This window comes from Nycticebus coucang, chromosome 4 (assembly GCF_027406575.1).
Source record: "Nycticebus coucang isolate mNycCou1 chromosome 4, mNycCou1.pri, whole genome shotgun sequence".
NCBI classification, from domain to species: domain Eukaryota; kingdom Metazoa; phylum Chordata; class Mammalia; order Primates; family Lorisidae; genus Nycticebus; species Nycticebus coucang.
Genome location: NC_069783.1, coordinates 135593224 through 135620598, shown reverse-complemented (window position 1 = coordinate 135620598; position 27375 = coordinate 135593224). Strand labels below are relative to the sequence as shown.

The 27375-nt window shown below is 51.3% G+C and overlaps 1 long non-coding RNA gene and 4 gene segments (V, D, J or C); 1 reads left to right on the top strand and 4 right to left on the bottom strand.

Annotated features, from left to right (window-relative positions):
- LOC128584904 (probable non-functional immunoglobulin lambda variable 1-50) overlaps window positions 1–27375 on the bottom strand; it is a 685263-nt gene that overhangs the window by 561086 nt on the left and 96802 nt on the right.
- On the bottom strand, window positions 5109–5609 carry LOC128583434 (immunoglobulin lambda variable 4-69-like). The segment is given in 2 exon segments: window positions 5109–5443; window positions 5551–5609. Coding segments are annotated over 2 exon segments (384 nt in total).
- LOC128583433 (immunoglobulin lambda variable 5-37-like) lies at window positions 14666–15529 on the bottom strand. The segment is given in 2 exon segments: window positions 14666–15330; window positions 15453–15529. Coding segments are annotated over 2 exon segments (711 nt in total).
- LOC128584942 (immunoglobulin lambda variable 2-18-like) lies at window positions 20694–21348 on the bottom strand. The segment is given in 2 exon segments: window positions 20694–21122; window positions 21232–21348. Coding segments are annotated over 2 exon segments (420 nt in total).
- LOC128584945 (uncharacterized) lies at window positions 21590–23357 on the top strand. Its single transcript, XR_008379766.1, has 3 exons — window positions 21590–21973; window positions 22579–22673; window positions 22816–23357. It is a non-coding gene; the product is annotated as an uncharacterized LOC128584945 (long non-coding RNA).

Below are 27375 nucleotides of genomic sequence, written 5' to 3'. Positions count from 1 at the left end.
CAGGTGCAGCAGTGAGGAAACAGAAAAATAGCAAAGACAAAAGCCGTTGTCACGGAGTTCTGGTCCCAAGGACTCTCGACCCTCCTCAGACCCATAGGCATTTGGAGCCCATCTCGACTGCTCGGAGCTCCTCACGTCCCCCAAGACATGGACACTGACCTTCTCCAAGCTTCGTCCACGCCCTCACTCCTTCTCCTCCCTGTCCTGCTCCAGGTGCTGAGTGCAGATGCCCATCCCCACTCAGCTGGGCCCTGTAGAGAAGCTTTGTACTTTCCCCCCATATTTACCTTATTTCATTTCATGCTAGACGCCTCTGTCTGAGTAATAGTTCTAATACATGTATTGGAGAAAGTTATCTTTTTAAAAAAATGTCCAATAGATTCTATCTTCATGAAAATTAAGTAAAAATCTTCATTTTTACAGTCCAGGTCCCTCTGGTCCTTGTTCTGGTGTCACTGTCACCTGCTGGCTCTCATCTCCTACTGTGGCCAGGGCAGAAGCAAATAGTCTGCAGCTGCAAAGGGGATACTGGACCCTGGACCCCCATGTTGCCTTTACTTTAAACCCATAGCTGCCCCCTTACCCACCTCTACCCTGATGTGACAGGTGAAGGTTCAAGTAGCAGCAGGTGAGCCAGGCCAGCCAAGTGCCTGGAATTGTGTCCTGACCCAAGTCCTCAGGCTGCATTTTTCCTCAGATTTTCTGGTCCCTGGGATGGAGGGAGCCTCGGGCAGCCCTGAGCATGATGACTGGGGTTGGAAGGGGCGGTCTCTGCTGTTGCCCTTTTGGAAAGTTCTTAGAAATTGCTTAGAAATGTATTCTGCCAGCTGCCCTCACGTCCCTCCTCACGCCGTCCTCCCACAAGCCCTAGAGCACCGACACTTTGCACTCTGGTTCTTCGCTACATCATGACAATGGTGACGTTTGCCACTCTAGTTCCAAATAAATTATTTATTTCCGTCTGACACCTCATTAGCCTGGTCTGCACTGTACATATTTCCATTAGTATTTTGGTGACAACCAGTTAACAAGTGTCTATGGAATTCCAAATCGCTTCTCTCTTGTCTTCCTCTGAGTCCTCTAAACTCTTCAAGCCTCTGCCCATTACCCAGTTCCAAAGCTGCGTCCAGATTTGGGGTGCTTTTAAAGCAGCAACTCGCACGTCAGTACTAATTCCTGTGACTATCTATTTAGTATTGCTACTAAGGCACACTCCAGCCTGAGGAATTTATGGAGAAAAGAGGTTTCTTTGGCTCACTATTGTTCAAAGTTTGTGAAAGAATGGGCCCAGCATCTGATTTCAGTGGGAACTTCAGGAACCTTCGATCCAAGAGGAGGGCACAGAGGCTGGTCACAGGACAGAGAAGGAGCCAGAGAAAGAAGAGGGAGCTGGGCTCTTTCCAACCACTGCGTCTCCCGTGAGCTAACAGAGGGAGAACTCACTCATTACTGCAGGGAGGGCACAGGGCAGGCATGAGGGACCTGTCCCCTGACCAGAGCCCCTCCCCGCAGGCCCCACCTCCAGCCCCAGGGAGCTCATGTCCTGCTCACATAGCTTCCCATCAGTCCCCCAAGTCTTTATTATCCTGCACAACTCTGCCATTCTTGGCAACAACACAAACGTTCCAGGAGTTCTCATTTGTAGGATTCTGGTCATCAAGCCCTATGGGCCTGGAAGTCCAAACCTAAGAAAGACACAGGGACAGCATGTGTGGGCTCATCCTGTGTCTGTCACAGGGCCTGGTACAGAGCCGGGTAGTGTCCATGTCTGAGTGTGCCTTAGTCTCAGGTGTCCACACAGCTCCTCCCCCGGGCTCCCCACCCACCTCCATGTGCAATTTACAGGGCAGTTCTGAGAGCTCGGCCTCCCTAAGGAGCCTCCCCTGAAGTCAGCAGAGTCACAAACCAAATGAGGACAGGGCAGCCCCTCCTTCCAGGGCACTAGGAGCTGCTCCTCTTCCTCCTCCCCAGGCAGAGCAGAGCCTGCTCCCCAATGCCCAGGACCTGCCCTCGGGTCCAGCCTCTCCCTCTGCCCCCCCTTCCTCTCAGTCCCTCAAGACACAGTTTGCAGAAAGAAGGATAAATGAACGACTTAATGAAATTTGTCAATCGCGGGCCCACCTTCCAGGGCGATGCAGACACTGAGTGCGATTCTGAGGGAGAGAGGGAAGGGGAGCCCTGGGGTGCTGTTCCTGAACCTTCTTTCTCCTCATTGGGCACTGAGATTAGTTATCAACTTTGAAGGGAACTTCACACCCTAATTTGATCCTGAACCATGGACTAAACACTCCATCATCTCAGACACAGAATGTAGGGACAGCCCCTGGGTTGGGAAGCCCCAAGTCCTCAGCTGGACTGAGCATCCGTGAGCAGATGTGAGGAGCACCACTGCTCTGTCCCCAGGTCCCTAAGGAAGCCCTGATACCCCCATCTGCTCACCCCCCCACCCCCCGGGCAGAGGTGGCTCCTTCTTCAAATCTGTGTTTCTCCACTGGGCTGTGCAGCCCCACTCAGGGCAGAGTGTGACCTGCCCCTGGGAGCTGGTGCTGGGACAGAGACCACAGAGAGAGTATGACCTGCACACTCCAGAGGCTCTGGGAGAAACAGCGGGTGGGATGCAGAGCCCTGCAGGGAGGTTGCTGACTGTGGTCATCATGTGATCTTTCTGAGGACTTCTCAGGGACAGACCCAGGACTCCTGTGGCTTCAGCACTCAGGTCCTCCCATGTTTTCTCTTTGTCACTGATCTATACTCCCCACTTTTCCCCCCTATAGGTCACAAAGAATGCTGTCTTCCTCCTGGGGCACACCCATCACCACATCTGCTCACCACCTGTCCTCTGACCTCCCCCGCTCACTTTATTTCGCTTTTCCACATAAACCTGGGGCCTCAGCCCCACTAAGGCTGTCTCTGCAGGACCCACACTGCAGAGAGCTCAGCCCCTAACAGGACATCGGGGCCTGGGCTGCCCACGGCTGAGCCTCCTTCTCACTTCCCTTCTGCCCCAGCCCTAGGCCAAGCCAGAGCCAGGCCTTGCAGATGCTGAGCCTACAGCTCCCTCAGGGTCAGACTTCACTGTCACAGTCAGTTCCTGAGGAGCAGAAGTAGAGAGGGAGATTCTGTGTGAACAGACTGCTGGAAGTGCTTTCTGATCATCCCAGACACGCACTGTCTGCCTATTAGACAGTTATCCTCGCTCCTCCCAGCCTATGGTCACTAATCGACAGCGGAGGATTAAAGACCTGAATACCACAGAAAATTCCAAGGTTGAGGAGCTCATCATGGTGCAGGAAGGAGCAGGGAGCAGAGAGCAGCTCCCCTGGTGGCTCTTGAAATATTCTAGACCAGGTGACAGCTCTCTGTGTGGGTTGTGCTTTTTATCCCTTTAGTCCCCAAGAACTGAGGTTCATTCCAGCATCATCTCAATTAAAGAAACACAGAGGGGAGAGAATAGGGTTCCCAGGGATTAATGACAGGAAGGTAAGTGTGAGGAGTCCCAGAGCCATCTCCTTACAGGGAGGGCTCATGTGCACCTGGAATCCAGGAGTCCCCTGCGGACACACTTTGAGGATTAAGAAGACCCAGATTTCCTGAGGCTTCAGAGGTCAGGGAATAATTCAGAAGCTTAAGCCAGGTGCAGGCAACATCTAGCGGGCTGGACAGAGGGGCCCTGGGCCTGTCAGGTCACCTACATTGCATTTCTATTCCTCGCCATACCCCACTCCCGTGTGGGGGGCTCTTACAGCCTCTGGAGACAAAAGTTCTTCTTGCACAGGAAGCCAGGGAGGGAAGGTGGGATTCTCTGTGGCCCCACGAGGATGAGCCAAGGTCAGAGCCTCAGGCTTTCTGGGAGCAGTGACAGCACAAGCCACAGCCTGAGCAGAGGTTGCTACAAGGTGGGGACAGAGGAGGGATGGATTTGAGGGGAACATGAGGGATACATCACTGTGTCACTTCCCCATGGATGGGAGTTCGTGGTGGCATTGGGTTGTAATCAGCTCTAACAGTGATCATCAGCTTGAGCCTGTCCCTAGAGGTGAGGGGTATCAAGGAGGCCCTGGTGACAAAGGAGAATCAGGCTAAACCTCAGAAACTCCCAAAACTCCTGTCTAGTCACAATGTTTGTATTTCTTTCTGGGAACCCTTGGTCTCCATAGGATCCATAGTCTGTGACCCTCTCTGTGCAGTAGAAACTAACCTTGGGACGTGGGCACATCATGAGCTCCAGAGGGAGGGTGACACAGGTGCAAGTTGGGGCATTTCTGGTCTCTGATGTCCCACAGCGCCACAGTTACAGCCCGGACTTTAGAAAAACTCCAATGAGGCAGGAGAGGGGAGGACGGAAGTCAGTGCCTGTGGTCTCAGGGAAACCTACTCATGGGGTCCCCATGTTTCTGTGTGGGATCAGCTATAGGAAAGTCATTCCCACATTCATGGGATCTGCATCCCCCAACTCCCCTGGAGCAAGCTCAGCAGATCCCTGCAGAGGTGGAGTCTCCACTTCCCCTCTCACCTCCCACAGCGAGGTTGTTGCCTCAGCGCCATAGCTGTCCCCACATCCACCCTCTATCCTGATGTGACAACTACAGCTGCAGGAACCCATGAGTGAGCCAGGCCAGCTGTGTGCCTGGAATTCCTCCCTGACCCACGTCCTCAGCTGCATTTCAAATCCCCCTGCCCAGTCCCCAGGATATAGGGAACCCTGAGCACAGGTGACTGGGAGGGAAGAGGAGGTCTCTACTCTGACAACTGGAAGAACATAGTCCACGGGGTAGGACTGTCCACCTGCTGAGATGGTCCCTGGGTCCTGACCAACACATGAGCCAGGAGAGGCTCATTTTTCATGTTTCCTGGACAAGGCCAGCCCCACAGGCACTGGATTTATCACATGTGGATAAACAGGCAACATTTCAGTGTCATCAGGAGGCTTTGGGTTTTGCTTTTGGTTTTCCTGAGACTTCAGAAACTTTGGTGAGAAATTGAGAGTAGAAATATTCTGAACACCAAAGGTCTCCTAAGTAGAGTTTGTGAATATGGAGCATATTTTGAATTTTGAAAATTGTCAGAGAGAAAGCTCCAGCGCAAGCTGAGGTTTTTGTCCCACTTCCTCATCTGCCTGTATCACTGTGAGCAATATCACTGCTGTCATAGCTCTGACAGTAATAATCAGCCTCGTCCTCAGACTGGAGGTTGGAGATGGTCAAGTAGCGGTCAGCCCCAGAGCTGGAGCCAGAGAAGCGGTCAGGGATCCCGTCCCCCTTGCTGCTGCTCTCAGCACTGCCAATCCACATCAGGTACCGAGGGGCCTTCCCCGGCTGCTGCTGGTGCCAAGCAACATCGTAGTAGCTGAGCTCACTGCTCAGGGTGCAGGTGATCTTGACTGAGGCTCCCAGAGAGGCAGATGCAGAGGGCGGCTGAGTCAGCACAGGCTGGGAGAGGGACCCTGGAAACACAGACACCCATTATGACCTGGAGAAAGGACAGGAAGAAAGGACAGTCCTGGCATGGGTTTGAAAACTGGGGGTTCATGGTGCTGAGGACCGTCCTGACCTGTGCAGTGAAGGACGAGGCTGAGGAGGAGAAGTGGGGTCCAGGCCATGGTGCGAACACCCCAGAGCTCTGCTGAGGCAGACAGGCTGCAGGTCTCTCTTATGCCCCCTCCAGCCCCAAAGGAGAGAGAGGGGCCCTGCATGCAAATGTGCTGCTCTTGCCCTGCCCAGCCCAACCCTCCCTGGGCCTGTGTGCAGCCCCAGTGTCCTCGTATCCTTTCTTGTAGAAGTGGGTGTATGCTGGGCCTGGCCTGAGGCTCCCACGGGGCCAGAGAGGACACAGGTGCTGGCTCCAGTGAGCCCTGAGCAGAACCCAGGGCCAAGTGTCTGGGATCCCAGCTGAGCCCCACAGAACCCTCCGTGATAGCTCCGCAGCGCCCCCTGCTGCACAAGTCCAAGTCCAGCATGTCTGTGACCAGATGCCAGGGGTTCCTGACAAAGGCTCCAGCCCCACCAGGGCCTTGACCACTGCCCACCCCCTGCTGAAAGGCAGTGCAAGATCCCTCCTTACGGGAGCTCTTACCTCATGTCAGTCCGTAGTTTTCTTTATCTGCCTCCTCAGGACACACAACTCATCCCACATTAAGGGGGCAGGGGTGTCTCCTGGACAAACTGCACATGAAATAAGATGAACATTTGCTGAGAGCAGGACAGGTCAGCCATGATCCCACTTCCCAGGCTGCTCTTGAAGCCGGTTTCTCTCTCCCCACCGGATCCCTCAGGAGATCACACACAGGGAGCAGAGTGGGGACTGTCTGGGGGATAAAGGAGCAGGCTGGGGTCACTGGAGTCACTGGGGAGTGAGGAGAGTCCCAGGGATGAGGAGGCCCCTGCAGTTATATGAGATGATCAGCTCACATGGGGATTCTTCTCAAGTGCAAGATCAGAGAAATTTCTGAAAATTACAGGATGTGAATAAAAATTCCCAAATAAAGGTGTTTAAATGTCCGTGTCTTTTCTTACATAAGTATTGCAGTTGAGACATTCACAGGATAGAAGGGAAGGGGAAAGAGAGACCCGAGGACTGAGAAGGGAAGTCGTGAGTCAGAGACGGGAGGGGAGAGGAAGGTCCCCACTGCAGAAGGGACTGGAGGAGAAGAAAGTGGGGAGATTGGGGAAGACTCCAAGGGGCAATTGGGTCAAGGGAGGTTTGGGGTGTGGGATCCCACAAACTCAGGGATCCTTCTGCGATCAAAATTCCCCATGTCTCTGTGAGAGGTTTCTCTCCGCTGTTTATCTGCTAATGGCTTCCTCCTCATTTCTCCTCATTCTGACGTGTTTGGTGACTTTAAGGCATTATGTGGATGTTTCAGAAAGGCATCTTTGAGACATGTAGAATCTCAGGCTTCATTCCAGACCCATGAGTCAGAGTCTGCCTATGACAGGATCCCAGGTGACCCCCGTGCACGGGAACGTCTGAGAGTCTCTGGTCCGACACAGGCAGGAGGCCGCCGGTGGGCTTGGTGAAGGATTGTTCCTCAGGTCTCGGTCTGTTCTGCCTCCTGCCAGTGAGCCCAGCCAAGTGCCCTCCTGCGCCCCACTCTGTGCAGGACGTGCTGGCACAGTGCAGCCCAGCTTCCCAGCACGTGTGGGGGACACTCCCCTGAGCTCACCCATCCCCAGAGATGACCAGAGGGTTTAATAAGAATGTGTCTTTTCATCTTCACATCTCTGCAGAGGGAAGGAGTGAGAGCGTGTGAAAGTGGGAATTTTCCTTACTATTTATAACCTTATTAATACTAAGCAAGTTTACATACTCGTGCATTTTAAGTAGCAGAAGAGTCACTGTATTAACCTTAAATGACAATGACTGCCATAAGGGTTAGACGTCTGAGCACAAATATCTCACTTCTGGAAAAACTGATGATCCTGGAATAACGGCGGTCAACTTCAGAGCCTCTGTCATGTGGAGTGGCGGATCAGGGTCCTGGGACGGCACTCAGAGCAGCTGCAGTGGCCTGTGTCACAGCTCTGCCGGCCAGCGCATCACAGTCCCCAGACAGGGCCCTGGGCCCTCGGACCCGCCCCCTTCCCCTGCGTATTGATGTTTTCAGGAGTGACATCACTATGTCTCTTTTTACCTTGCTTTGAAATGAGAACTTTTAACTTTTCTTTCTTATTTTCTGAGCTGTCAGTGTCCATCCTTTTAATAGGCCTTTTAATTTTATTACATTTTTGTGATATCAAATCATTCAAGTTACAGTGTCATCCAAAGCATAAGATATCTGGTCTCATAAATAAAAGCCCTGGTAAACTTAATGAAAAATAATGAAAGATGAAGCATGGTACTTGAGAGCCCACACTCTGTACTGGGGTGCTGTGGTGGATCCCAGCCTGCTGGTGGATCCCAGCCCCCTTCCCCGCACGGCTGCTGGCATTTTGCAGCTCTCTTCACCTCCCTGGCCTTTCCCCTGCATCAGTCCCCCACTGCCCTCCTCTTCACGTGGCCTCCTCTTTGCGTCCCCTGTATTCTCGTGATTTCTCATCAAGACTCCAGGCACGTCATGTCAGAGCACCTGTAAGGCCTTGTCTCAAATACCTGCATCGGCAATTATATGATTTTTAAATAATGTCACCTTAAGCAGGAGTTGGGTTAGGACTTCAGACACGCTCAGGGGTATTTACTGAAACATAGCAATAGAGAGGAACCATCTTTTCAAATATCATAAAATATTTTTAAAACCTCATGGAACATACAAATTGCAGGTACACATTGCATGTAGTATTAAAGTAGAACCTAATAAAGTTTATTCACATACAGAAAAGGATTTCCTGGCAGAGGGAAGGGGATTGGTGGGATTACACCAGCGGTGCATCTTACAAGGGTATATGTCAAACTTGGTAAACGGTCTGTGAAGCTAGTGAATGATGCCCCATGATCATATCAATGTACACAGCTATGATTTAATAAAAAATAAAATAAAATAAAATAAAATAAAATGAAAAAGAAAAGGATTTCCTCCTGTCACCCTTAGTTGGCAGAAAGAGCCTCCTTGGAGATGCTGGTTTCTAAAGGAAATGTGTTTGACCTTAGTCTTTAAGCCTGATCCAGCCGATGTTCGTAGTTTGGAACACAGATAATGGAATTCTCCTGTGGTCCACGTCCTCTCAAATGATGCACAGATCCCTCCAGTACAAGAGACAAAGGGGTCTAGGAATCAGTTTAGAGTCTTCCATTCACTTTCTCTGGAGCACAGGCAACGTGCAGGCTGCCCTGAGAGGGCGCGGTCTGGTCATGCGATCCTGAGAATACGTAATCATTTGTGCTCCCAGGCTCAGCCAAAGGTTGATTCAAAAACAAACACTCCTGGACGCCAGCCTAGTTCTCAGTTTCCCTCCTTGGGGGCAAAGCTGTCCTGACTCACCCAGGGCTTCAGCTGAAGGACCAGGCTGAGGACTGCTACAGGCTGCACTGCAGTGGTGCCCCGCAGGGAGAGACACCCAGAGAGGGGACAGGACTGAGTCTGGGAACACACATGATCACATGACGTGAAGGACCCTGGGAGATGGGAACCACCAGGTGTCGCTATCTGGGGCTTCTGCTGAGAAGTGGGGATGGGGGACAGAACACACCCGATCCACTCTGCTGCACAGGAGGCGGCCATGTCACTCCCTGGTGGGGGGGCTGCTCACTGAGCTGGACACCTGGGGCACATCACTGCTGGCACAGGGGGCTGTTATCTATGGGTAAAGTGAAGGATTTCTGCGACTCCCCACTGTGTGAGTCCAGAGCAGCAGACGGGGCAACAGCGGCTAATTACGAGCATGAGTGATGCTCCCAGGCATCAGCATGAGTGATGGCTGCTCCCGGGCCTCAGCATGAGTGATGGCTGCTCCCAGGCCTCAGCTTTAGCTCTGCCCTGACTACGGTTCTTCCTCACACCCCACCCCACTAATCTGGAAGGACGCTTTCATCGGTTGATGATCTGAAAACAGAAGTCACACTGAGCTAGACTTCCTCCCAATCAGCAAGCAGGGTGACGGCACCAGGCTAGGATAGCAGACAGGAGGTTTTCCTCTCCCTTCCCCGTGGGTCTAGAGCACAGTATGGAGTGTCAGTGTTGCGCGATTCCTACTGCAGTGACAGGCAGCCTCGTCCTCAGCCTGCAGCCCAGAGATGAGCAGGATCCCTGCATTGGCCAAGGCATCTTTGGATCCAGAGAAGTGGCTGGGGACCCTGGAGCCCTGGTGCTTATCTGAGCCTGAGTAGTAGCTCAGTGAGGGCTCCCTGTATTCTGCTGAATCCTCCATATCCTGAAGTCCCCAACATTGACGCCACTGCTCAGTGGGTAGCTGAGTCTGGCTGATGCTCCCAGGGATGCAGAGAGGGAGAAGGGCTGAGTCAGCCCAGGCTGGGAGAGGGAACCTGAGAACACAGACGCTCACGGGTGCCGAGGAGGTACCAGGGTTCGGCTGCTTGGAGGCCTGAGCCAGAGGAGATGACACAGGCTCAGGAGCTGCTCCTGGCAGCTGTGATGTTCCCACCTGTGCAGTGAGACAGGACCATGAGGACGAGGGGGCTTCAGGCCATGGTGGGCTCAGACCTCCTGAAACCCAAGTGCCGTGCTGGGCTGCCCAGGCCTTTTTCTCTCTCCACGTGCCCACAGGGCCGTTCATGCAAATGTGTCTGATCCACTGGGGGCCTCTGCTCCCCTCTGGGGACTGCTGAGGTCTGAGCTTGGCCTTTTAGACAGAGAGTCTGATGTGTGAGACTCAAGGTTTCCCTACAGGGACGGTGGCCCAGGGAGGAAGCAGCTGCCACGGTTGTGACCAGAACGACATCCAGACAGACTAGACCGGACTGAGGATCCACTTCCACACTGGCTAAGTCCCCCGGCTCATGGCAGAAGCCTCCATCCTTCGATGCGTGAACATTTCCTCGGGCTCCACGTGTGTCCTCACAACGTGACAGCTGCTTCCCTCCAATCAAGTGAGCTTAGAAAGAGCCAGATGGAAATCACAACGTCTTTTAGGACCCAGCATCCAAAGTCACTCTCAGTAATTCCTCCATGTTCCATGGGACCTAAAAGTAAGATCCCAAGGCTGCCTCTGACCTTGACTGAACGGACCCATGTCGGCTGAGGGGACACAGTTCTATTTTCTTTTTATAAATATTCTTGTCACCTCTTTTAGTTGGTGAAATCTGTGTATTTAGCCCCCTCTTTACTGTAAAATACAGACCACTCTGTCTCTCCCTGAAGCATGTGTTGCTGGAGCCCATTTCCCAGCCTGCCAGAGTCACTGTGGGCTACAAATCCATTATGAAGAAAGAAGCTTTCCTTTTCCGAACTGCCCACCTTGGTACTTTCAATAGACCCCTATCAGCTACACAGTGACCCTTATTCGGTACCTCCAGGGACATGAGCACCAGAGGGGAGGGATCCTAGGAACTCATTAGAGAAAGCCTCCCACACCTGGTCAGTCCATAGGAGACACAGACCTGAGGTCCCAGAGACCTAATGTGACACATAGTGGAGCAAACTCTGCAGACCAGGGAGGGCGTCACACATCCCACCTGCGCCCCATAGTGCCGTTGGCCGATGGGCAGAATCTTCCAGATCCTTCTCAGTCAGCCTGTTCATATCCGCTATTATTCACATTTTTACATTTCCTGGTTTTAAAAATGTCGCTCTGGAGTTGTGTCTAAAATCTCCAGGGCTCCCAAGATACAAAAAGTGTATCTCTAGAGTATTTTACCAAATGGGTGGACTTGACCCCGACCCCTTTGCAAAGTGTATTAGGCCACAGCTGCCTCCTGTGACCGATGAGGTGGAGTGGCCATGTAGGTGTCAGCCCTCGCTGTAGGAAGGCCAGCCAGGCCACAGGCAGGACAGACGATCAGCTATGCGTGTGACCCACAGGCTACAGCAGGTGGGTGCCGCCCATCTGTTGGTGGGAAGTGACTGCTGTGCTGTCATCTAAGCCCCACACTAGGTGGGGGAAGGGTGATGATCTGAGGCTTTATGGAAAAGCATGGGGCATGACTTTTGGCATGTACTCCTGGCATGACAGGAGTACAGTGACTTAGCTGTGAGCCTTGTGTGCAGGGAGGTGCAGCCCTGGGGAGCACGTGGAAGACATTATTCTTAGTAAAGCATCACAAGAATGGAGAAGCATGAATCCTATGTACTCAATTTTGATATGAGGACAATTAATGACAATTAAGGTTATGGGGGGGAAGCAGAAAGAGGGACGGAGGGACGGGGGTGGGGCCTTGGTGTGTGTCACACTTTATGGGAGCAAGACATGATTGCAAGAGGGACTTTACCTAACAATTGCAATCAGTGTAACCTGGCTTATTGTAGCCTCAATGAATCCCCAACAATAAAAAATAAATAAATAAATAAAGAGCTAAAAAAAAAAAAAATAAGGGCGTCACAACTGCTACATCATTTGAACGTCTCCACACGTGCAGAGGGCGTCTGCAATCTGTAGACTTGGGAGTGAAAGGAGGGTCTTCGAAATTAGAGGCCCGCCCTGAAATTCCCAGCGCTAACGAGCATTTTGTCTGTCTCCCTCCCCCACAAGGATGCTTTAGGGGAGCAGCGATCACCGGTTTGTATCTGGGGGCAGCAGTGTGAGAAGTGAACACCTGGATACTGGATACAGTACAAAACACAGGACCTGTTGTCCCCTCCGCCCATCACGTGGGAGGCCTGGACCATATCCTGGACAGGTAAGAAAGCAGAGCGGGGAAGGGATGGCAGTTCCCCTGGGGCTCCAGGGAAGGAGGAAGCCAGCAATGGGCGGAACATGCCTATACTTTCCTGAAGTGCTACGCCTTTGCTCCTGTCTACTTGGGTTCCGCTCTTACTGGGTGTTTTCCTCATAAAATTATTCCACATTAGCAAGAATGAACCTGATTACACCTTCCGTAGTTTCACTGGAAACCTCACAAGCTATCAGAGTTCATGGCTCCCCAGCTCTGCTTTTACACAAGTGCTGGCACAGTCCAGCTTCCCCTTCCCCTGTGTAACCGTGAACTCCTTTACCCGAGTTTCCCACCTGCGTCCCTTAACACCTCATGAGCTCTCCCCAGTAGGCCGGGAGCACTTTAGCAGCCGTATTTCCACCTTCAGCCTGTCTGTGCAGCGCTGGGTCATCCCTGAGACATCACTGTCCCCCGTCACGCTCCTCACGTCCTCCTGCCCCAGCACAGGCCTCAGCATCCACATTTCTCCTAGAGCATGTTCCGACCATCTAGGCTTTTCTACCAGTGTTTTAAAAATTCTTTCCAACTCTCCCCCTTACCCAGTTCCAAAACTCCTTCCATAGTGTTAGTTGTTTTTGTATAACAGCTCCACACCTGTGTCATCCATTTCCACGCATTTCTAGTTGTCACTGGGACAAATCACCACCAATGTAGTGGCTTAGGGGAAAATATATATGGATGTTTAGTGAGACTCGGAGGAGGTCATGGGATGTGTGCCGGGCACTGTTTGTAGCTGGACAGTCCAGGACAGAGGAGGGGGCTGGTCACCCCCTGGGGAGCAGACACTTTACTTCTACACATAAGGATCTTCCTGCCTAGATCTGGATCTGTCTAGATAGGTAGGTAAATATTTCACACAAATGAAATCGAGATGGCTAGTGCACAGGGATAAGCACCAGGCTTCTGGTCCAGACAGCTTACACAGACTAGAGATGGACTTAGGACAGGTGTCACGGGAGGACAGGTCTGAAGGAGGTAGAGGATTTTATTCTTCAGCTCCAGTGGCCAAAACATTTTGTGGCATGTTTGTAAGAGAGGATCAAATCAATCTCTAAAGCTCACAACTTCTGTTACTGAGAAAATGAAATGACATAAAAGCAGCTGAGGCATACTTAGGAGATGACATAACCCTTCCCGTTTGGACATGAATATGGCATTTGCTTTAACCAGAGCACACCCTATCCATCAAAAGCAAGTCAGCAGAAGACAACTCTCCAGCCTTCCTTTCCTTGAATAAAGGGTTGTTTCAGGGAGTGGATGAAAGACCTTCACATCTGCAGTGACCATCCCTTCTGACACGTGATTAAGCAAAATAAAATGAAATAAAAAACAAGTTTACTGGAAACATTTCTTGCTCAATGCCATGTCAATAACAATGGTGATTTTATTTTAAAAAATGAAACAAAATTCAGGCATCAAACTATGAATTTATCTAAGATTGTAAGTGGAAATTACTATAACTTAAATTCAACCAATCACAATCACATCCACCTTTCATTATGCAGGTGCTAAAGATAAATATACATTTCATAAAATCGCAACTTGTTTGCCAAAGGGTCATCATCTCTAGGATAAATTCAACAACAAAGTGAGAGGTCAATCTGATAAGAACATCAACCTTCTATTTCAAGGTCCTTTATCTCTTAATTAAACACAAGGTTAATACTATAGTAATGGAAGTTCGGGCACAGTAGCTCACACCTGTAATCCCAGCACTCTGAGAGGCCTAGGTGGGTGGATTTCTTGAGCTCACAGGTTCAAGACCAGCCTGAGCCAGAGTGAGACCCCTTCTCTAAAAATAGCTGGGCATTGTGGAGGATGCTGGTAGTCCCAGCTACTTGGGAGGCTGAGGCAAGAGAATCGCTTGAGCCCAAGAGTTTCAGGTTGCTGTGAGCTAAGACACCACAGAGCTCTATTGGGGGTGACGAAGTGAGACTCTGTCTCAATAAAATAAAATAAAATAGTCATTGAGCTGTAAACATTTCCACAGTGATTCACACATCACTGAGATGACCACGAAAACAGATTGTATTTTCTCTCTTACTTGATATGTTCTAACATAAATGTTCAACATACAACTTGTGTCATCAGCTCCAGGTAATGGGCGGGAGTTTGTAATTTGGGATTAAGAGGGGTGCATGATTTTGCATCATTCAAGCCCAGCAGGGTCTAAAACGTCCATCTGGAGCAGCATCGGGAGTGAGAAATGATCTTTCTGTTGTTCCGCTGTTTGACTTTGAAACTGATGGATGACAAATCCTTTACCGCCCATCTCCCTTTTCATGTTGTCCACATCCCCATTCTGACCGGACCCTGTCCTTCATGTCACATTTCCCAGAGTGTAGTGGGCACGGCCAGTCCTGGTCCTGTCACTGCTATGGCTGCTGGGAGGGGAGAGAGAGTCTCACTGGGGCCATGGTGGATTCCCAGAGCTGGGAGGGGACCTGGGACGGGGATGGTCGTTGCTAATTAGACACAATTCTTCATTGCGGGATGCCCTGTGGATGTAGCTGAATTTTAGATAAAGGTGCAGTTTAGCAGAATTAATTGATCTTGAGTAATATTGTGGTTTAAGAATTATTTTGGCTTTTCTTTGATTGTGTTGAATGTTCATACTCTCTTGGAAAAAAAAACTAGGAAAAATTTGTGATGTTTGAATAATAGTAGTATGGATACATTTTAACATAAACCGGTAAGAGCAGCAGGCTGGTTTTGTCCCACTTCCCCATCTGCTTGTGTCACTGTGAGAAGCATCGCTGTACCATATGCCACAGTAATAGTCAGCCTCGTCCTCGGCCTGCAGCCCAGAGATGTGCAGGATCCCTGCATTGGCGGAGGCGTCTTTGGATCCAGAGAAGCGGCTGGGGACCCCAGAGCCCTGGTGTTTACTTGAGTCTGAGTAGTAGTACAGGAGGTACTGGGGAGGGCTCCCTGGCTTCTGCTGGTACCAAAATATGGTATAGCCACCAACATTGATGCCACTTCTCAGGGTGCAGGTGAGTCTGGCTGATGCTCCCAGGGATGCAGAGAGGGAGGGCGGCTGAGTCAGCACAGGCTGGGAGAGGGAACCTGCAAACACAGACACAAGTGCTTACTGGGGCAGCATCAAGGGTCAGGTGTCTCAGAAATCTTTCCCCGAAGATCAAGAATCGGGATAGGAGCTGTTCCTGGCTTCTGAGTCCAGTCCCTACCTGAGCAGTGAGAGAGGATCATGAGGAGGACAGCAGCCCAGGCCATGGTGGACACAGCCCTGGTCCCCACAGTGGGGCTGGGCTGCCTCAGGCCCCCTTTTCTCCCCACCCTCTGCACAGGTGGGGCTGCTCATGCAAATTCCTCTCCATCCAGGGACTGCCCAGCCCCTCCCTGACCCTGCGCTGGGGCTCAGCTCTCCGTGCAGACTGAGGAGGGGGAGGTTTGCTTTGCTCCTTGGGGGAGCCCTGGGAGGAAGCACCTGCTGAGACCATACAAAGGTCCCTGGTCAGGGGACTGTGCCAAGCCAGAGAGGACACAGCTGCTGAGTCCCCATCAGTGAGCACAGGGCCCAAAGGGCAGTCCCCCAGCGCCCCCTGCTGGTCTCAGCACACACCTCCCCATGGCCCAGACAGACCTGAGAGCCCAGCTCCGTTTCACTGTCTGTTCATTCACCCATGGGCTGATTTCCTGGTATAATCACCCCAGCACAATGTGAAGGGTTCCTGGATTTTCTCTCACCCAGAATGAATCCTGGAATATAAGAGGATAATCATATGCATTTATATTTTTTAAGATGTCAGGATGCCCAGAGTACCTCCTCGAAAAATCTAAATGACCCTCTTGTGCCATCATGGCAGGCGCCACTGATGCGGAACAGTTGAGCTGTTTGAATGGTGTAATGTGCTCTTCAGGGAAGGCTTGAAGAGGAATGTTCCAGGAATTGGCTCACTGACAGGTTTAAAAATCAGCAAGTCAGAAAATATTTCAAAATGTACACAGTGATTTTAGAATGTTGATTCTGACTCCACCTGATTTGTAAAAATCAGTGGGGAGTGGGCATAATCTTTACTGGTTCGTGTGTACAATATGTCTTAATTATATGAAGTGAGCTTTATGTTCCCAAGTTTATTCTTTTCTGTTTATGATAACATATATTTCTTATCTGTATTTTGTTTGAGATGTAATACATTTTATTTATATTCTAAACATAACTTTCCCTACATGTATTTTTTTACTTACATTTTTCAATAGTTTACTTGGACGGTGTGTGTGACATTTTAATGTTTCTGCAGAAATCTTGACTTTCTGGGCAGATGAATGCAGACACCAGCAATCCTCACTGTATCCCAGGAGCAAATCTGATTTAACGGTACGAGTGGTCCCCAAACTCCTAAACTCAGGTTCCTTAGTAAATAACTAAGATCAGGATCACTGGCTTCTCTGAGGTACGCAAAGAATCCAGAGAGGTCCTTCTAGTTCAGGTCAGGCTGGTCACTCCCTGGCTTAAAATCTGGCACTGACTCCTCCTGGCTGTTTCACAAACCCCACACTCCTCAGGCCCCTTAGTTATGCCTAGAATATAAATAAAATGTATTACAGACCTTCCTGGTCTGGTCTTGTCCTCCCCACAGTTACCTGCAGCCCCTGCCCTGGTCCTGGGGCTCCAGCCTCACTCACTGCTCTGTCCAGCACGTTGGCAAAGATGGGAGAGAGCTCGGCAGGCATGTCCCACATGGAACCCTGGCCCAGGGGAGCATGTCACTGCTCTGGAGCTGAGGATATGGTGATAGAGTGGAGCACAGCATGGGCGGCTCAGAGGAAGGGGCGCTGGCTCAAGATGCTAAGTGTGAAGAGGAGGTCACCAAGGGGAAGGGGACACTTATGGAGGGGAACCAGACACTGCAGGAGGCTCATCCCCTTCCAGAGCAGGCCTGGTTGGGAGAGGGGACGGTGGGCAGAGGGTGTGGAGGTGGATGTGGGGCCCAGACATCCAGTGGGGCCGATGCCCAGGCCTATGGGGCTGATTCTGCTCCCTGTGATGGGGAGATGGGGAATCCCAGTTGGGCTTGTCCTCAGTTATCCTATTAGAGACTCAGCTCTAGGAGAGGAGGTCTATGAGAACTTGGGACACTGACATGGCAGGAACCTTTCCTGGGCAGGTGGAGGAAGATGGCAGCAGAGAACACTGGGAAAGAGTGTCATGTACCTCTGAGGGGGACATGAGGCCCAGGCAGTGAGAGAGGAGAAGATGGTCCAGAGTGGACAGTGGGTGGAGGAGGAGTCCAGACAAGCCGTGGTGCTGACTGATGCTGGTGAGGTCTCAGGGGACAGCAGGGCTGAGGGTTGTGGTGGGGTTCGGGGGTGGGGGCGCTTGTCACACTGTGACTGTGGTGTGGCAGAGTGGAAACAGGTTAGCCTGAGTTAGAGATAATCAGGGTAGCAGGGATTCATTTTCATCTTCTATGGGAATAACGTGGCTGGTATAATAATTGCCTGACAGGGCACGTAAGATGAGCCAGTTGTTCATTCTTTAAACAATTATTTAGGGGACATCTGGCACATGTCAGAGTTTAGAGACAGGTCCTCGGTCACTGGAGCAGGGGCAGTGGGCCCAGGAGAGGAGTGTCAGAGGCCCAAAAGGACAGCCCAGACCTGAGGACCTCACTGTGTCTCCCAGGGAAGGTGACGTCTCAGAGACAGGTGACCCTCTGAATCCACCCCCAGCAGACAGCACAGAAGGGGGTGTCTCAGAGGCTGCAGGACCTGTGGGTGGCAAAGGCTCCAAAGACCTGAGACGCTTCAGCTTTGAGTTCACATGGGCTCCAGTGGAGGAGCAGGCAGGGGAGGACACAGCCCTGTCCTGAGGGTGGACATGGCAGCAGATGCAGGTGCCCCTGAGACCTCCCCCCAGGAGAAGCTGCGGGGAGCAGCACAGGTGACTGAGCCCGGGACCCAGGCTGGCTTTAGGCAGTGATGGTCCCAGGGTTCACTACAGCCAGGGCCTTGTGCAGGAAGCAGGGCTCCCCTGATGAGGACCCCAGGCACAAGGACCCACTCAGCCTGCTGGGGCTTTCTCAGACCTGCCAATGGTCTGAGCCCCACCCTGCCCATCCTCCCCCCTCCTTTCACCAGGTCGGGTCTGGTCTGAAGCCCCCTCCTCTGCCAGCTCCTGGCCCATTTGTCTCTCACCCGTGTCCCTCCCCACACAGAATAAATCCCTGTCCAGTCCCTCACTGTCACCTGCTTCTCACAGGCCCCAGACTCAACATACTTTAATTTTCAGAGAAAACCTCACATGGAACCCTGTGAAAAAGTCTTATTTCATTATAGCCTTGACCTCACGCTGGAGCCAGAGATGAGCTGCGCCCAGCGCTGGCAAAGGCTTCCCTGGATCTGGGGAGAGCCAGGGACCCTCGGCCCTGGAGCTCACCTGAGTCTCAGGAGATACCAGGAGGCTCCCTGGCTTGTCTCGTTTCCAATAAGAGTCACAGAGAACAACACTGATGTCACCTCCTATTTTCTGTCAAAGATCCCAGCCTTACCCCACATGACTCCTAAGGACTGAAATATTTTTAGAAAGCTGTTATCCAGTTCTCAGGTTGTTCATGAAAGATTAAGAGCTTTCTTTACCATGCCATCAGTGCTGGGCTGTTTGTTGTTTTAAATTTATATGAACGTAGTTTCCCTATCTGGAATGATGAATCTCACTGTGAATAGAACTTAGAAGCAATTCTGCAGGATGCATGCTTCTGCCGGGACACGGAGCCTACTGGGTTTGCAGCGTGGGACCTGACAGCTATTCTAAGGCTGCTCAATACCAAGGTCTTTCTGAACTGTTAATGAAAGTTTCTTCTATGTGTTCCAGCAATAGCGTTAACTGTTTACATTCATTTTGTTTTAAGCTCTGTCTCATAATCTAAGTGTATGCTCCAGTCTTTCTGTTCATTTGCAAAATATTTGACACTATTCCATGGATTTAAATTTTTCCACGTTATTATAAAAATGTCATTAATATTCCCATCATGTTGACTAGTATTGATAAAAATACTTTTAGTATATTGCTACATTATAATATACATCATTTTTATTTTTGTGACTCTCAAACTTTCTTACCAATCCATGTACTCTACCTCTTCACTGACTTAAGTCTCATTTTATTCCACTTCATGGAATTTTCATTTGTCACGGAATATTGTTTTGTGCTCTTTGCCGCATGATTGAGTAGAGACACTGGGCTTGTGGTTAATAATGACTATTTTCTGTGGGCATTGCAGCAAGTCCCCCCAAATCCTGGTTCCAGTGGAACATCCTCTGCAAAGGCTGCAGGGGACCCTCTCTGGACCTGCTCTGTGTCCCCTGTAGTGATGGAGTGAGTGACGGTCTCTAGAACGGACCTGGAGCCCGGTGTAGCCCTGGGGCTGTGGTGACTGGCACAGGTGGAGTCTACACGTCGCGGTGTCTCCTGAGCCTGGCCTGGGTGGATGGGCCTCGTTCTGCCCATTCTGTTGTCTCTAGAAGGAGATCTGTTCTTGAACGTGAATTTTATGCTCATGGAGGTGAGCAGGCTCAGTGTGTAATTTCAACAAGATCTCAATCTAACATGGTTTGAAGTCAGGGACTCAGGAAGAGCCTCAGACCTTCCTGACTTATTCACAATTAGAATCAAGATTATGAAAAGATTCCTGATACCATCAACTACTGGGAAATGCGATCAGATCTAGAATGAGGTTCCACTGCAGTCCCGTCAGGGTGGCTATAAACAAAATGACGGAGAATAGAAGATGTTGCTGAGAATGTGGAGAAGTTGAAACACTCACTTATTAGTCATGGAGATGTAACCTGGCGCAGCCTCTTTGGAAAGAAAACATTTTCCTAAAAGGGGTTACTATGTCACCCTGAAATTTCACCCTACTAGACACCCAAGATACATGAACACAGTGTACACCAGTATTTACAGTGGATTGCTCAGAAAATCAAAAGGCTTAGAACCCAAATGGCCAAATGATAAATAGTTAAACCACCTTAGAATATCCATACTGTGGAGTGGTATTTGGCAATAAAAATGAATGAAGTCCTGCTACCACTAAATTACATTTTTATTAAGTGTATGACCAAACAAGTGGACCAATAAACATTTTAATGCATTATTTCCCTAAATTATGGAGAAATCAAAAATTGGATTTATAGCTCAAAGGTATAACAATACTGGCTATTACCATAATAATTGTTCCTTTGTAGAATAATTGAAATACTCACATTTATATTATGGTGACTGGTTATACAACACTGTGCATACTAAAAAAAATTGAAGCTTATAAATGTTTGCTATTTATGATATGCAATTATACCTTTAAAAGATGTTTTCAGAAAAATAATATGAAAGACAGGAAGTCACTGACATTGGACAGTCACTGACCCTCTTAACAGGTCTGTGATCTGAGAATCAGATCCCCAAGTGTGGACACTCCAGGGCTGGTCACAGTCAGGCTCTTGGCTGGGGTTTGTCACAGGCAGTCATGAGGGTGACCACAGGGGAGCAGGGGCAGGTTTTTGTCTCAGTTCCCCATGAGTCTGGAGCACTGTGTCAACATTCAGGCTCTTGTCCCATGTTGAACAGAAATAATCAGCCTCGTCCTCAGCCTGAAGGCCCGAGATGGTCAGGGAAGCCGTGTTCCCAGACTTGGAGCCAGAGAAGCGATCAGGGATCCCTGAGGGCCGAGATGTGCCGAGCATCACAGTTTTGGGGGCACCACGAGAAATCTGCTGAAACCAGGCCACATTATACTTTCCAACATTGTTGCTGTTTCCAGTGCAGGACAGGGTGACCCTCTGTCCCACAGACCCTGACACCGAGGCTTCCTGTGTCAGTCTGGACTGTGCCCAGGACCCTGAGGTGAGTCTGGAGTCATCATGCACCACATGCTCTCAAAATGAAAGGGAGAAATCTCCCTAGGTGTCGCCCCAACCCAGGCACTTCTGCTTCCCAGGGATTGTCACCTGGGCCGAGACTGAGGAGGGTAAGCAGGAGAGGGGCCCAGGCCATGGTGGAGATTCCTGCCAGCTCTGATTCCTGGGGACCCGCAGCTGCCTCAGAGCTGCCCCTGTCTCTTGTACCTACTTCCCCACTGTGGGGACTGACGGGCCTTCCATGCAAATCAGTCCCCTCCCCTCGAATGGCCTTCCAGCCCCTGGGCACGGAGGCTTCTCTACATGAGGCTGGCAGGGCCTGGCCTGAGCCTTCTGGGGGCTGAGAGTAAGCAGTCAGTCTGTCCCAGGGGACAGTGGGCACCTGGGCCCCCAGCAGGGAGCAGGTGGCTGGTTTCCATTCCGGCAGCCCCACAGCGCCCCCTGCTGCCTCAGGGATGGATTCACTCAGGTCTGTGATGCCCAGCAGGGGACCCTGGGGAGAGCACTGGGCTCCCCACCTCTTCTCTGCTGCCCTCCTCAGACAGAGGGACCCCTTCACTTCCTGGCACCTCCTCCACAGGACAGCTGTTCACCTTGGCTAAGCCCTGACTTCAGTGTCGCAGCCTCCTCGGCAGTTTACTCCGTGGCCATTTCTTCCCACTGTGGATTTGTTGTGGGGTCAGCTCACCAGAACCACTAAGGACAGCGACAGACCAGCCAAGACCTGTTAGTTGGAAAGGCCTCGGATGCTTTCTCTGCTCTGTCTCTGCCCACGTTGCACCATGACAGGGTGGTTGCCTTTTTATGTCAGTTGTGAGACTTTCTATTAGAGGTGAGATATTAGAGCTTTCTCAGATATGTGATCAGCACGTGTTTCTTCTGTTAGTGTTTGACTTTCTATCCCTTTGACCATGTCCGGTTGATAAACACGTAAATTGTCATCACGTCTCAGCGTCCTTAGCACAGTGGTTACGGCGCCAGCCATATGCATCGAGGGTGGTGCCCGGGCCAGCTAAGCAACAATGACAACTACGACAAAAAAATAGCCGGGCCTTGTGTCAGGCACCTGTAGTCCCAGCTACTTGGGAGGCTGAGGCAAGAGAATCGCTTAAGCACAAGAGTTTGAGGTTGCTGTGAGCTGTGATGCTAAAGCACTCTACAGAGGGTGACATAGTGAGACTCTCTTGCAAAAAATAAAAAAAAATTCATGAAGTCAAATTTGAAGGTTTTGTTGGTTATACTTATGGTGTCATATCTCATAACCCATTTCAAAATCCATATTTATTAAGCTTTTATGCTTTTATGTTTGTTCTAAGTGTTTCACAGTTACAACTATCGCATTTAGATCTTTAATACACTTTGAGTTTGGTTTTTGTATGTTTTCTAAGTGGGGGGGGCATAGTTATTATTTTTTGTGTATATATCCAGCTCTTTCAGAAGAATTTCCTGAGAAGCTGCAGAACCTATCATTTCATCCTGTGTGTTCAAGTGTCTAGAGCTGTATAACCTCTGAGCTCTCAGTAATACCCTCGGTAATTACAGGCTGTCCTTACGCCTGCACTGCAGCATTTTGAGTAATGCAGCGTTATAGTAAGCTTTGAAATCGGGAAGTGGAATTTTCTTCCTCTATAAGACGATGGTAACTGGGATCCTTGCTGTTCCATGTCACTTTAGGTCAATTTCTGTTTGTCTGACGAGCAGCAACCGCAGCAGCACACGGAGCTTGTAGACGCTGGTGAGTCTGTGGCTGCCTTCCGGGCGCGGTCAGCCCTCCACGTCCAGGTCTCCACATCCAGGGATCTAATCAGCCACAGTGAGAAAGTGTTTGACAAAACAATGAAGACGCACAGCAGTGCACAGTAGTACACGTGGAATACAGCAGGACAGCGGTGAGCACAGAGTCTACGCGGGGTGAGGTAACACAGTTACAGCACACTGGATTCCGGGCTCTCTGGACCAGTTCTTCACACATCACCCACCATTCCCGCAACTACCAGCCTCAGGCACACAGAGGCTTCAGTTCAGATGCGTCCCTTCCCTATTTTTCTTTGTATGGTCTCAATTAGGGCCATCCTGAGATCTCAGGCGTCTGGTCCTGTGATCCAGGATGTTATCATATCTGCACCCAGGCTCGGTTACAAGCAGGCTCATGACTTGGTCCCCATCCGGGTCACTCACTGAACATCTCTGTGGTGTAGCCAGCAGCTGTACTGAGTCCTCTGGCTGGGGCCTGAGGGAAACAGGACAGCTCCATCTCTGTGGTGTAGCCAGCAGCTGTACTGAGTCCTCTGGCTGGGGCCTGAGGGGAACAGGACAGCTCCATCCCCAGCAGGGATCCTGGTGACCGGCCGGGAGCCCAGTAGTGTTTCTTCTTTGTATCATGAATCAGAGTTTGGGGGGCTGGTCTAGACTTCTGGTGGACGCAGGTGGACAGGGACTGCTGGTCGCCTCTCCAGAGGCTATAGCTGCAGGTGAGATTGATCATCCCTTTTGGGGACAGAGTGAGTGAGGGCTCCAGAGAGCACAGGCTCAGGTTAACCCTATGAGTTTATTTCAGGCCTTGCTCAGCTCGGAGAAAGTCCCCAGGACCCCTTGGTGACATTCTCAGGAGAATGTGACTGGGCTGATTATGAGGAGCTAAATGTAGCCCTTTCTTTCTTTGAACAAATCAAAATTATTTAACAATTTCCACTGAATTTTTCCCCAAGTCAAACCCATTTATAGCTTTTCACTTCGTCACTCCCTTATTTTCACGTCATTCTCCTGTCCTGTGGAGCGACTTCCCCCATGACAAACAATCAGATGTTACCAGTTCCTGAGTCCCTCCTGAACTTTCTTTGTAAAATTCCGTCTATTCTTTTTTTCAGGTTTTTTTAAATTTATATTTGGTGTGATTTTTATAATTTGCATTTTTTTCTGATAGTTTCCCCTTTTCCATTTGTTTAAAAAGTTTTAATAGTTGAAAATCTGTCGGATAATTTCAGCGTCTGAGTTACATCAGTGTTCGTGTGTGTTGATTTCATCTCTCATTTAAGTGGGTATGTTTCTGCTCCTTGACATGACAAGTGACATCTTTTACACCCCAGACATTATGGATATTACATTACAGACCTCCTCGGGCTCCTATTTAACCTTCTGCATCAGGGACCTCTCTGCCGAGGTGAAGCACAAGGGCCTGGGGTCGTGGGCTCAGCTCCCCACTGCCCCAGCTGAGCGGGCCTGACTCTCACTGCCCCAGGGCTGCTGACACCTTCCTGGGGAAAGGGAAGCAGTGATTTGCGCAGACGTGACCCCTTCAAGAAGGGGTGTGAGATTAGCTGCCCACTGGACTGCATGCCTCTGACACCAGGGAGAGGGGAGTACAGCTGAGGTGCCAGTGACCCTGCCTCTGTTCCCCTGTCCAGTGCTGTCGTCACCAGGTGGGACTCAGTGCTCAGCTCCTCCCTGGATTCCAAGGTCCCCCCAGTCAGGGGTCAGGGCGGGCGTCCTGTAGGGCTGCCCATCCTGCCGAGTCCCTCTTCAGTCATCACTTTGCTGGAGGTGGAGTTGAAGTTCAGCTCCACACAGGCCCTGCCACAATCAGTCAGGGAAGGAGGTATAATGAGGTCCCAGGAGCTCTGACCTGCTCAGCCTCCTTGATGCTGACCAGAGTGAAGGTTTGAATGGTCACTGAACCCCACTGACACTACTCCAGATGGGCCATCAGAGCACGGCCAGTTCCCGCAGGACAATGGGTTGTTGACAACAGTGTTTCAAGTCAGCACAGCCTGGGAGCTGTTGGTCCCAAAGGAAAAGCCACACCAGAGTCACTACGGCTTCCAGGAAGGACTTGGAGGCTGCCTCCCCCCAGGCTCAGGGCTGCCAGTGGTGGAGTCAGGACAGACTGGTCCAAGACCCTGAACTTCAGGATGGACACAGAGGGAGAAGGGTGGGTCAGTGAACAGAGACATGTCCAGAGCCCCTGGGGCTTTCTCTCCAGCCTGATGCACAGACAGTGAGAAGGGGAGAGAAGGAGAGGGGCCACCCATGCTGGGGACCCCACACAGCTCTGCATCCTTAGGAGCCACTTCGTTCCCCCCTAGTCCCTCTTAGTCCCTATGGAAGCCCAGAAACAAGAAGGACCCTTCATGCAAAACAGCCTCCCCCTGGGCTGTCCCAGCTCACCACAGGTCCTGCCTCTGACCACTGCCTGGAAAGCTGATCCTGGCAGGGATGGGCCTGGGTGGGCCTGTTCTTTGGTGCTCTGGAGACCTGTGAGGACACAGATGCTGGCGCAGTGACCACAGGGCAGAGGGCTCAGACCAGGCCAGGTGGGGCTCCCAGCTGGGACCAAAGCTCAGGCCTCAGGGACAGGCCACAGCACTCCCTGCTGCCCAGACCCAGACCTGTCCCTCCTGTGCCCTGTGTCCTCCCACAAAGGATGGAGGTGAGCAGGGTCCATGCCCCACACACATAGTCCCAGGTGTCCACACAGCCTCCTCCCCGTGCCTGGTCGCTGTGTGGTTTACAGGACAGTCCTGGGAGCTCTTCCTCCCTTAGGGGCAGCAGAGCAGGAAGCCCAGTGGGGACAGGGAAGACTCTCCCTTCAGGGCACCAGGAGCTGCTCCTCTTCCTCCTCCCTGCACAGAGCAGAGCCTGCTCCGCAGGTGGCCAGGACCTGCAGTCTGGCCCAGCCTCTCCCTCTGCTGCACCCCTGTTCCCCTGAGCTCTTCATTGGCACAGATCGCAGAAAGAGAAGAAAATGGATGAAAAACATTTGCCCACCCCAGGCAGACCTCCTAGGGGGATGCAGACACTGAGTGTGACTGTGAGGGAGAGGAGGGGCATGAGACCTGGGGGACTGCTCGTTCCTGACCCTTCTCCCTCCTCCCTGGACACTGAGCGGTCATTAGCCCTTTTCATCTTTAGGCTCAGCACCCTCTAATCACACCCTGGGCACATGGAGTAAACACTCCTGCTGTCTCAGACACAGAGTGTGGGACAGTGCCTGGGACAGAGACCCCAGGATGTTCAGGGCCCTCAGGAGGCCCTGCTCTCTAAGGCCCCTAGTGGAGCCCTGATGCTCACATCTCCTCAGTCACGCCTACCCCTGAGCACAGGCAGCCCCTTCTTCAAATCTGTGCTTCTCCCCTGGGTTGTGCTGCCTTTCTCAGAACAGAGTGTGACCTACCCACTGGGAGCAGGTGCTGGGACAGAGACCACAGGGAGGGAGTGACCCGCACACCCCAGATGCTCTGGGAGGCACAGCAACTGGGACAGATGACCCTGCATAGAGGACACTGACCATGGTTGTTCCATGATTTTTCCCAGGGCCCCTCAGGAACAGGCCCAGGTTTTCTTCAACTCAAGAGCTCAGGACCTGACAGGTCTTCTCTTTGTCACAGTTCTAGTCCCCACGTGTCCTCTCATTAAGTGTCACAAAAGACAATCTTTTCTTCATGCTGCACCCCCATTACCCCATGTGTCCCACACCTGTCCTCTGACCTCTCCGGGCTCACTTTCTTTGCTTTTCTGCATAATCCTGCGGCCTCAGCCCCTCATGGCTGTCTCTGCAGGACCCACACCGCAGAAGGCTCAGCCCCTGACAGGACAGCTGGGCCTGGGCTGCCCACGGCTGAACCTCCCTCTCACTTCCCTTCTGCCCCAGCCCTAGGCCAAGCCAGAGCCAGACCTAAAGATGCTGAGCCTACAGGTCCCTCAGGGTCAGACTTCACTGTCACTTCCTGAGGGGCAGACGTGGAGTTGGAGGTTCTGTCTGAACAGACTGCTGGAAGTGCTTTCTGATCATCCCAGACACACACTGTCTGCCTATTAGACAGTCACTCTGCCCGTTCATGGCCTCTGGTCACTCATGCAGCATGGAGGGATTGGGAACCCAGAGTCCAACGTCCAGGAGCTCATGAGGATGCCGCAAGGAGCAGGGAGCAGAGAGAGAGTAGGTCCCCTGGTGGCTCTCGGCAGACGCTGCTTGACCAGGTGACAGCTCTCTGTGAACTGTGCTTTTTCTCTCTTATTGCCAAAAACTAAGGTGCATTCCAACATCTTCCCAACCAAAGACACAGAGAGAGGAAAGAATCAGGTTCATGGGATTAAAGTAGGGAAGGTGCCAGTGAATGGTCCCAGAGCCATCTCCTACATGGAGGGCTCATCCTGCACCTGGGAATCCAGGACCTCTATGGGACACACTCTAAGGATAAGGAGAACCTAACTTCTCTAAGGCTGCAGAGCTCAGGG